The 11,980-nt window shown below is 37.5% G+C and overlaps 1 protein-coding gene across 1 annotated transcript in view; it reads left to right on the top strand.

Annotated features, from left to right (window-relative positions):
* The window catches only part of LOC107581752 (protein PTHB1-like), a 131,868-nt gene extending 124,741 nt beyond the window's left edge, over nucleotides 1–7,127 (top strand). Inside the window, exon 8 of the mRNA XM_016267403.1 lies at nucleotides 6,653–7,127. Within this exon, the coding sequence (XP_016122889.1) occupies nucleotides 6,653–6,879 (227 nt within the window). The 3' untranslated portion in view covers nucleotides 6,880–7,127. The remainder of the gene's footprint in view (nucleotides 1–6,652) is intronic.
* Nucleotides 7,128–11,980: the final 4,853 nt, after the last annotated feature.

The raw sequence follows: 11,980 nt of genomic DNA, 5'->3' as shown, positions 1-11,980 counted from the left end.
AAGAGAAAGGAAAACTTGAAATCGCATCATATGTCCCCTTTAATACAATGTGGAAAATTTGTCTTAGATAATTGCATCAGTATCGCCATATTCATATATGTTGTTTTGTGTGATGTTTAGAGAAGATATACACATTTAGTTTAGGATGACTGGTTGTCGACAAATGATCTGCCTTTTACAGCGTAAAATTCTCTAAAGGATAAATTAATCTCTTCATTCCCTTTCGTTCATTCCCTTCCTTGTTCCAATTTCCAGCTCAATTCTCTATTTTCTCTAGTTTTGATTGAAGGAAATCTTGGAATTAATCACGCATTACTGTATATATTGTATTTCTTTTGTCGCCTCAAGTCCTTTTTATTTTTTTTTATAACTTTTTTTTTCTCTCTGAAGAAATGCATGCTGTTATTTTATTGGCCACCATCTGAAAAAGTGCTTTTATAAACATGCGGAGAAATCTTATGCCGACAGCAAGACTTGGATTTCATAATTAACTTCCAAAGATTAGATACAGATGTTAATGATAAACAATGTTTCTGTAATTTCATTTCTGTTCTCTACAGACTTTGTTCATTTTCATTCATTCATTTTAAGGAGACCAGGGCCCTTTTCTTCGGACGTGGATTACCGAGTTACCTCTAGATTTAACTGTTGATGGTTTGACTTGATCCTGGGTTGTTCTATTCTTTGAAACTCAAACTCTCAAAGTTGTCATAGCAACAGGTCTGTAAACTCAACTCTGCTTGATAATAGGTTTAGTTCAAATAAAAATAATTAAATTGCAGCTTTTTGAGTGTAGGAGATACTGAAAGTCTGTTTCAGTCGCCATGTAGTTTGTATACTGTACTAGCCTTCGAAAAAGAATAAATAAACATAAAAAATAACACACACACTTGATTATAATTCCTTTTCATGTTTTTGATTGCCAGAGGACAGTTAATGCTAATAAGATTATCCATTTGAATTAGAGCAAGACTGCAATCATTATAATTGGGTACTTTATCTTCACTGGTATTTTGGGGCTTTCTCTGACTCAAGTCAGGGCGTCAACATGAACATTGCACATAGCGTCATTGAACAGCATTGCCAGGTAACAAGTGAGAAGTGCACATCAAAGTGGATAGAGACATAAGGATTGGCTGGCGCTTCAAGAGGTCAGCGGCAAAGAAGTCAATGTTATTATTTGAACTCAGGAACTCTTTGTTACAACGTTCAACCAATGTGCAACATGGAGGAAGCACTAAAAGCTGACACTTCACTCCATAGAGATCAATGCACTGGTCAGTGCTGATGCAAGATATGATGAAGTCCTTTTAGGAAAACAAATAAATGTTATGGTAAAATGAACCTCCCTCTCCATAGTTCTTGGCTACTGATTGAATTCTTTGGGTAGCATTTTGTCAGTTCTGGCCTCCTTTTTCACTGGTTACCAGTCCCAGTAAAGAATTCCGTTTTAGAATTCTGTATTGCGACTGGCAGAATTCAGAATTCAAAGCTTTACTTGATCCTCTAGAATTGACTCGTCCCCTAAAACAGACACAATTAAATGCTGTCGTAAGACTTTCCTGTTTTGATTTTAGTGTGCTTGTTTTAGTGTGTTTTGTAGCTTTTATTAGTTTTGATATCTCTCTCCCATTATTATTGGTTTGCTATTAAATGATATGAACTGTAAATGAACAGGACCTCACACAGCCTCATTCACAACTCAAACACGCACTCACATTCATACACCGGCTGCAAACATAACTCAAACAGTGGTATTCTCACATCTCCGTCCATCCATTCTATCTTTCTGTGAGATCTTAAACATTTCACACCCACTTTATTCTTACACTTGCGAGATAAACACTCCTCATGACTGCTCACACACTGTTAGAAAAATATGTGGACAAATTGTACCTTTACGCTCGTCACTGGTCAGTAGCCTCAAAGTGACACCTTTGTACCTTCTTTACCCTTAAATGCTGCATATTAGTACCTTAGAATATTATAAAATGAGATCATATAATATAATGCATTAATTATGAATATTAATATACATATTAGTATTAGTGTGTACCCTTCAGGTAGCAATATGTACTCTTTTGGTACTATTACAAACCCTTTAGGGATAAAGAAGGTACAAAGGTGTACCTTTGAGGGTACTGCCCCAGAGACAAGCTGTTGTACCCCTAAAGGTACTTTTTTTCTGAGAGTGTATGAAGCACTGTGTACTGTGTACATTCTTAGATTTTTGAAATAGTTTTGTGTACAAATATAAATTGTTCCAATATGGGATTTTTCAACTGTGATTTGTAATATTTTTGTAGATAGGTTTAAGCAGATGGTAAAGGAAAATAGTCCAGCAAGTGTCCAGCGTCCATGGGAACTCCATTATTACTGTTCAAAAAGCATGCTAGGATGCACCGCATGAAGTTGGCTGAGAGAATGTCCAGAGCCATAATCTTGGCAGAAGTGGGCTACTTTAAAGAAACTCAAATATAACATATTATATTTTGTTTTTGGTCATTTCATAATTCTCATATATACATTTGTGTTATTTCCAAGTTTCAATGTCTTAAAATATGGTAATAACGAATAAGTAGGTATGCAAAAAATTTTGACTTATACTGTGTAAGTGGTCATATAGATAAAACACATTTCTTGACATTATTACATGTAGACTGTGCTGTAAAACAATATCATATGCATTTTGTGTGTGTGTGTACCTATTTAACCATATTTTGGGGACAAATTTTTTACCCAAAAGTGAGCTAAACCTGACAAAATCTACAGACTCATGGGGACTCGTGTCATGGTGGGGACCTAAATTGAGGTTCCCATGGGTACAAAAGCTTAAATCATACAGAATTCGTTTTTTGAGAAAGTAAAAATGCACAAAGTTTCCTGTGAGGGGTAGGTTTAGGGGTAGGGTTGGTGTAGGGCAATAGAATATACAGTCTGTACAGTATAAAAACCATTATGCCTATGGAGAGTCCCCAGAAGGATAGCTGACCAGACGTGTGTGTGTGTGTGTGTGTGTGTGCGTGTGCATATTTGTACCTGGTATTCCCTACATTATGAGGGCCAAATGTCCCCACAAGGATACTAATACCAGTACATTTTGACCTTGTAGGGGCATACAGTATTTTTGTCCCCATGAGGAAAACCGCTTATAAATCATACAGAATGATGTTTTTTGAAAACCTAAAAATGCAGAAAGTTTTGTGTGATGGTTAGGGTAAGAGGATAGAAATACAGTTTGTACAGTAGAAAAACCATTATGTCTATGGAGAGTCCCCGTAAAACTTGGAAACTACTGTGTGTGTGTGTGTGTGTGTGTGTGTGTGTGTGTGTGTGTGTATTTTTAGCCTTTGTGTGTTGGGAATGGAAACCACCAGCTGCCCATTGATGCTCATCTTGTGTTTCTTGTGCAGTGAGAGTAGGCCCTACTTCACTCTTTCTGCTCATTCGCATTTGTTGTGTATTTCTCTTCAGGGGGCGGCATTGTTTCTTCCCAAAACAAAACTCCCATTACAATAAATAAAAAATGTCTATATTAGGGGGGGGGGGCATATGTGACAGTTATAATAACTTATAAATAACTTTTTTCTCTCTATCTTTCTGTAACTATTTATGTTGTTGGCAAATAGGACAGGACTGGCACTGATTGCACATGATGTAATCGAGTCAGAAATATTAGTACAAGAAAACGTAATCACTATAAATCACTGAAAAGTTATAAAAAATTGTGTTTGAGAGTTTAGAGATTTCCAATTATTTATGGCAGTGACAGTCACTGCTGAGTTAATTTGCTGAAAATTTATGGAAAATTTGAAAGAAGAAAAAAATGGGTTGTAAGATTTTAATTGAATTTTTTTTATTATACATAAATATATACAACTGCCTTTATATTTTAGGAAGAAATATTGACATTTGTGGGTCCTTGCCATAAAAAAAGTGTGAAACCCCCAAGTGTAGGGCACTGCTGTACTCAGTCTGTGTCAGGAAAGATATCTGCAGGCGATTCCTCGGGTGATGTGGGCTGTCTGTGGTTAAACATCAGATAACGGCCGTGTGTAGAGGTGCAGTTCACATTCACATACTGTTGAGTCTTTGTCTGTAGATTCACACTACACAACCACGTGCACACAATCACAGTCTCGTCTGAGAGATGAAGAGTCTTGTGAGATTGTCTGTCTGAGAAGGGACGTCTGCAGTCTTGTCAGTGTCATTAAGCCTGCGGCTGCTGCGAAGCACCTCAGGAAAAGCCTTATTAAGCTGCTCCCTGCGGATATAGCCCTACAGGAGCTGTCTGCCTACCCATCAGCCCCAGCGTGACTGCGGCTCACAGGCGTCTAGCACACAGGTGGAGGATTGAGACTAGCCCCCAGAGGATGCAAACGGCTGTGACTGTTTAATGACTGTTTAGAGATGCACATATATCACTCCTTTAGTAGACATGGTATCTCTGTGTGTGTGTGTGTGTGTGTGTGTGTGTGCTGAGTTGACTGCCTGCTGTGACTGACACTGAGTGACAATGGCACCTGGTACACAACAAAAAGATCTGCTCCCAGCCCCCAAACACACACACACACAAACAAATAATCTCTCTAATGGCTGTCTGACTCTCATACCCCTTTTCCACTAATATTCTGTCAGTTCTGATGCTGGTGCATCAGTTGTATTCCTGGTGTGCGTTTGGATAAAAAGGTCTGCTAAATGAATAAATGTACATTTGTGATCCTCTGTGAACCTGCATATGTTTCCAATGACTTCTGATGACATAAATGACCCATATTACAACATAACCTACCCACAGACAAACTTAAATGTGACTATGGGAAGTTTTTTAAATATCTAGTGAATAAAAATCAGACCTTTGTGAAAAAGAAGTACACTTTAAGGTACTTTTGTAAGAGTATTTATTACAGAAATAATATACTTTTAAAGCTAATGCTGAAGTGTGAACTAAATGTGTTTTCAGACACTTAATTGCATGTTATGTTATTAAATTAGTATTTATTATAGTTTCATTTTATATTGAATGCAATTAGAGTGTTTTAGTAGGATTTTTTTATAAGTACTAAATTGCAAATTAATCATTACAAATGTGTATATTTAAATACAGTTTAAATGTATAACAGTTTTAATAGATATTAAATTAAATTATTTTTTAGTTTACCATACTGTTAATGCTTGTCAGTAAACTAAACCGTGCACTTTAACCATATTCTAGCAATAGAATTAAAGGGATAGTTCACCCAAAAATGAAAATTAGCCCATTATTTACTCATCCTCAAGCCATCATAGACATATGACTTCCTTCTTTCAGATGAATCCAATCAGAGTTATATTAAAAATTGTCTTTGATCTTCGAAGCTGTTTAATGGCAGTCAGCGGGTGTTGCAGTTCATCAGTCCAAAAGTTAAATAAAGCATATCCATCCATAATAAAAAGTGCCTCACACGGCTCCGGGGGGTTAACAAAGTCCTCCTGTAGCGAATCGATGCGTTTTTGTAAGAAAAATAATCATATTTAAAACGTAATAATCAATTTACTCTAGCTTGCGCACACTGTTGTAAACAGAAGCAGTTCCGGGGGAATGACGTATCAGGTCGGCTTTGCACATGCGCCGCTCAAAAGTGATGAACGCGGAAACGCAGCGGAAAGATCAAAACAAAACAACGGTCACGAATTAGAAGCACAAAACGAGGATTTGTAAAGAAGAATGTCAGAGGATTTCGATATAAGCCATGAGGAGACTGGTTTTCCTTTTCTAAAGTAAGGAAACTTTGCTTCCTTTGCTCCTGTTAACAAATGTTGGTTTTCACGAGACTCACCGGCGCAACTCATACGTCATCACTTTATTTAACTTCTTTTGGACTGATGCACTGCAACACCCGCTGAGTGCCATTAAACAGCTTGAAAGATCAAAGAAATGTTTTTATATAACTCCGACTGGATTCGTCTGAAAGAAGAAAGTCATATACACCTAGGATGCCTTGAGGGTGAGTAATTAATGGGCTAATGTTCATTTTTGGGTGAACTAACCCTTTAAGAAATGGCTTCTATTTAAATGGGTCAAAAACCACTTTTTGAGTTAAACTAATTTTAATATAAATGTAATATAAATTGAAACTATAAAATGTTTTTATTTAAATAACATGCAATTCAGCATCTGAAAACGCATTCCATTCAGTTTGCACTTTAGTATATTAAGAACATCAAGTATATTAGTTCCATAAGTACTCTTTTTAAAAGTATGCTAACGTACTTCTTTTTCACAAGGGACTACTACCACTGCTATTATTATATCATTTGCAATTAGTGCCAGTCCCATTTGGCACCCTTTTTGCCAGTAGCATGTTGATAAGCTTACAATGTGACATTGTAATATGCATAAAAAAATGTGTTACACAAAAATATTTTTACTAGATGAGTTGCAGTGCACTATGGTTTGTCCTATCTATGAACAATCCATGCAATTCTGCTTTCAATTTTGGCCAAGATAAGGGATCTCAGACGGTAGAATGATGCTATCTTTTAGAACAGGCTTTTCATGAGGATCGTTCCTATAATGCCTAAAATTGCTGTCTATATTGCAACAAAGCATATATCATAATATCTACATTGTTATATTCATGCATTATATTTGTTTCATTTTTTTTAACAGATTCATCTAAAGAATCGTCCAGAGAGAAGGAGAAAGACTCTAGTAAAGAGAAGGAGCCTAAGGTGTCGTCAAAAGAGTCCAAAAGAGAGTCTACAAAAGAGTCAAAGGAACCCTCAAAGGACAAGGAGTCAACCAGAGAGAAAGAGTCATCAAAGGAGAAGACGAAGGTGTCCAGGAAGTCCTCAGTGAAGGTCAAAGAGAAGAAGTCAGAGGCAGGAGATGGCTGAATACATTGACAGCTGCTGCACTGAGAAAATTATTTGGCTCTTTATTAGTCAGGTTGTCTGTGTAAAGATTGATAGCTCATCCTGATGTTTTTGCTGTAATTCTAGAGTTGATAGCATAGTGGCAGAAAATAATCAAAAGTGCATGTTTTCACTGTCTTTGAGGACAAGTGGACATGTAGGAATGGTTTATATTTAAACTCGGCGTGACGTCTGATCACGGGCACCACGCCCCACTGAGACGGCTAAAAATAACCACACCATCTTATCTCTGCTGCAAGTGGACATGTAGGAAGGGTTTATATTTAAACTCAGCTGTCTGCCACTGCAGCATGTAGTCTGTGTGTCCATCATCTCCTATTGCTCAGAAAGACACCTGCGCAGCCCGGCGTGACGTCTGATCACGGGCACCACGCCCCACTGAGACGGCTAAAAATAACCACACCATCTTATCTCTGCTGTCTGTCTCACAGTCTGTTTGTGTGACATTCAGAGCTTTTTAAATTCCAATCCAATTTCTGAATTTAAATTACATACAGAATTGGAATTCAGACTAAAATAGAGTGAAATTTATATGGACGTGTAGTTTTTAATTATACATTTTATTTCTCAGGATGAAAGACCCATACGAATGTTATCAAATCAACTCTTGAATGAAAAAAAAAGCCAATTCTGAATTTTGCACAACACTGTTGTGGGTCTACATTTGTCTCCCTTTCTTCATGATGCGGGGGAGTGAGACATGCAGTTTCTTATAAACACACACACACACACACACGCAGTTTCATTCATACCTATATAGAGAATTCAAGGCCATAGCAGTGGATAATCATGTAAATATTATTTTTATAGTTTTCAGATATATGTGGTCTTAGAAAAAGTAGTATTTGTAGGTCATTTTGTCTAATGTTCCTTATCTGTAGAAAATTGATTGCATAAAACAATGTGTAAAATGAATGTCGGAATAATCTACCTTTACATCATAGGAGTCATCAGAAACATTCATAATACAAAAATATCACGTTACATTTTATATCAAGATTTGTATTTGTTGTACCTTTATTATTATGTTCTTTGTTCCAGTTGTTGAATCAATATTACATTCATACTAAAGTTTGTTATATAGATTTTAATGTGATCTTTTGGTACCAGCTATGTATAACGAGGAAACATTTCTCTTTAAACCTGAAGCATTAGAGAGATCGATCTCTCCTGTAATGAATGTTATCAAATCAACTCTTGAATGAAAAAAAAGCCAATTCTGAATTTTGCACAACACTGTTGTGGGTCTACATTTGTCTCCCTTTCTTCATGATGCGGGGGAGTGAGACATGCAGTTTCTTATAAACACACACACACACGCAGTTTCATTCATACCTATATAGAGAATTCAAGGCCATAGCAGTGGATAATCATGTAAATACTATTTTTATAGTTTTCAGATATATGTGGTCTTAGAAAAAGTAGTATTTGTAGGTCATTTTGTCTAATGTTCCTTATCTGTAGAAAATTGATTGCATAAAACAATGTGTAAAATGAATGTCGGAATAATCTACCTTTACATCATAGGAGTCATCAGAAACATTCATAATACAAAAATATCACGTTACATTTTATATCAAGATTTGTATTTGTTGTACCTTTATTATTATGTTCTTTGTTCCAGTTGTTGAATCAATATTACATTCATACTAAAGTTTGTTATATAGATTTTAATGTGATCTTTTGGTACCAGCTATGTATAACGAGGAAACATTTCTCTTTAAACCTGAAGCATTAGAGAGATCGATCTCTCCTGTAAATCGATTACACTGTCAAATGAGGCAATAAAAATGTCACTCAATAATATAACTTACAAATATTAAAATGTACAAATGCTCCAGTGAGATGGTAAACCCTTTTGTGGGTGTGGGTGGACCAAGATTAGATGTTTAATGGAGTTTTTGTGGTTTTGCATGCATTGTTTCTGTATTATGTTGCCTCATTTTGGCAACTTGATAGGGCCATTTGTCTAGATAATAATGTCTCCCTTCCATACAAAATCATCAACTCCTTACAGTGCTGATCTGTGTGGCTATTAGTGGGAAGAAATGAGTCATATATCCCACATCTATACATAGTCAGTGTAAATTATACTACAGACTAGAGCAGTGATTTCCAACCGGGGGTACTTTGAACCGATTTCAGTTTAGCTATTTTCAACTTGTAAAACCAAAATAATATTTTTTAGTTGTTGTCTTCATAATGATAACTGGTTAAGGGACTTCACATTGACTGCAATTTGACTACATTTCTTTTTCAACGAGAGTGGCAATTTCTGGCGACACAAGCAGCAGCGACTGTTAGCGATGCATCAAAGTTCAGCAGAGCTCAACATAGAAGTGATATGGCAGTTAACCAATAGAGTTGGACTTGTAACCCGAAGGTCGTGGGTTCGAGTCTCAGTACCAGCAGGAAATGTAGATGGGGGAGTGAATGTACAGTGTTCTCTTCCACACTCAGTACCCACGACTGAGGTGCCTTTGAGCAAGGCACCAAACCCCTTGGCGCCGCAGCAAAAACGAGATGGTCCTCACTGCAGAACACAAGATCCAGGTGGCGAGGTTGGATCCAGATCCAACTCCTCCCACCTTACATATACCTAAACCTACCCGTCTCCACCGCCTGATCCCTAAACCCACCCATCTCAACCCTCAAACCTACCATCTCCACCCCCTAGATGTGGATCCAACCCCGCCCCCTAGATCTTTGTTCTGCATTGAGGGGCTACTGGCAAAAACAGCTGCCCACTGCTCCAGGTGTGTGTGTGTGCGCACTTGGATGGGTTAAATGCAAAACACTAATTCTGAGTATGGGTTACCATACTTGGCCACACGTCACATCACTTTCACTTAAGTACATATAAAAAAAAAGTACCAACTCAAAGAGTATGCAATTTTGGATATTTTTCCACAGCTTTACCCAGCTTGCTAAAATGACTAAGCCCCACAACTAAACTTAGCCCCTAGTGGGTTAAAGCAAATAGGGTAAAGTGGTTTAAAAATGGCCACTGATTGAGAAATGTCCATACAGTTAGAGAGATCGGACTGTATGCGCATACTATGCTGATGGCGAAATTTACATCACGTGCACTGTGCGCATAACCTAGTGTACGCATAAAAGCTAAACTATACTTTGGGTTAAACTAGTAACTTGTCCTCTAATGCCATTTTAACCCATGCAGGTATCCATTTTGAGACATGCCAATAACTATTCTAGGCCCTGTCCCAAATCACACCCTTGTGGTCTTCCTCTTGAGTCCACACTTTCGTGACGTAATACCGCTTTGACTGTCAGGTAGAAGTCTGCTGCGGAGCTCGCCCCAGTGCGGGCTCAGCAGAAGTGCGCATCGAGGGCGCATAGCGGCTGCAAAGGGGGCGCTCGCGAGCACCCTTCTGAAAGCTAAAATGACAAATGGACGTGGAATTAATGGACACGTGCACGCGGCTACCATTGTAAGTCCGTAAGACCGCGAATGCATGTGAAGTGTGCCATTTGGGACAGGGCCCTAGCTTACATAAAAGAGAGACCGTGGAGTGGTAAGACAAGTCAAATGAAGTTGTATAGGTGGCTGGTTTTCCAGATGATTATATAGACTTTTCCAGATTATATAGAATTAAGGCTTGGTCACACCAACACAAATGTTCAACATGAAAATGCAGTGCAATTTTTATATTTGATTTGTCTCTTAATACCAATGCGTAATAAACAGCAGACGGGCTGAATGAAAATGCTGGTTAACTCTCTGACAGTAGGTGGCGCTTAGAAAAAAAAAGCAGAAATACCCTGGTTTTATGTAACAGCAGTGTCTCTGGACACATGACTAAAAGCACAAATCTTATTGGTTGACCAGTTTCATTTGCAGCGAAATGGAAAAAAAGATTGGAAAACCTCTCAGTAAAATCTGTAGTATTAATGGTATGTGAATGTTCCTGCCGGTCTGAACAGATGCATTAACAGCCGTTAATTTGAATTAAAATATTTATCGCAACGAATATTCGCCTTGGTGTGAACAGGCCTTTACATCTAAATTATGTTTTCATTTACTTTTGACTCCGAATACAGACAATGGTGGTTTTGTTATTGCAATAGATATAGTCTAAAGATAATTGCAACAAAAACAACTGACTAAAATTGCAACCTGTGTCAAGATAGTTCCTTCACTGCAAATAGCTTTGAAGAGTTAGTCACAATTTAATGGAAGTAATGGTAGATCTTTTCTGAAAGAAAGAAAAAAAGATGCTGGGACTTGATTTAGTCATTTTTTGTTGATTTGAATGGAGTGGGGCAGGGTTTAAGTGAACTAAATGATTGGCGAAATCCAACATAGGTCACCAGAGAGGTTGTTTCACCAGAAGATTGAGTAATGACATTGAATCGTTCACAATAAGATCAACAAAGGTGTAGGGCAAAGGTACAGCAAGACATGACTGGTGGATGGACCTATTTAATCACAACACACTGCAGATCAGATGTCTCCTCAACATTCACATTATATCTTTACAAACTTAAAAAATAATAACATCAGCTCCTCACACCGTATGCTAGCATCATCTTTGTCCTATCAAGTGACCGTGGATGGTTTATCACTCACTGTTGATTATTAATCCAATTAAAAGTACTTCTTATAATTGGATCTAAATAAGATTTGCCAAACCCCAAACTGTTTGGACTTGGCAAAAGGGATTGTCAGTGTCAGGTGAGTTGAATTTCCAAGACACTAGTCACCCAGGCTGCAAGATCTCCAATAAAAGTGCTCTTTGGCGCTATCTAGTGACTAATATTAAAGGAATACATTGATTCCCTGAGATCCCCTGTATTCAGAAGAACCTTGGAAGCAATTAGTCTCAGGACATATCATTCTTCAAATGTAAGTAGACTAGGTCTGTTTGAGCTTCATATCTATAGGTATTAATCTGATCTTTGAATTGCAGATGGAACAATCCACGTAGATACTTTGGATTTCTGAAGACACTTGGCACCTACTTTGGATAATGGTCAATGAATGAAGTCATTGTTATTCTAAGATTGAGAGTTGCATGCAAAAGGCATGCTCCTATCCATC

The sequence above is a fragment of the Sinocyclocheilus grahami genome, unplaced genomic scaffold (genome assembly GCF_001515645.1).
Source record: "Sinocyclocheilus grahami isolate Dianchi unplaced genomic scaffold, SAMN03320097.WGS_v1.1 scaffold37.1, whole genome shotgun sequence".
Taxonomy (NCBI): domain Eukaryota; kingdom Metazoa; phylum Chordata; class Actinopteri; order Cypriniformes; family Cyprinidae; genus Sinocyclocheilus; species Sinocyclocheilus grahami.
Note: the sequence above shows the minus strand (reverse complement) of the source record. Positions and strands in the feature narration are given on the sequence as shown.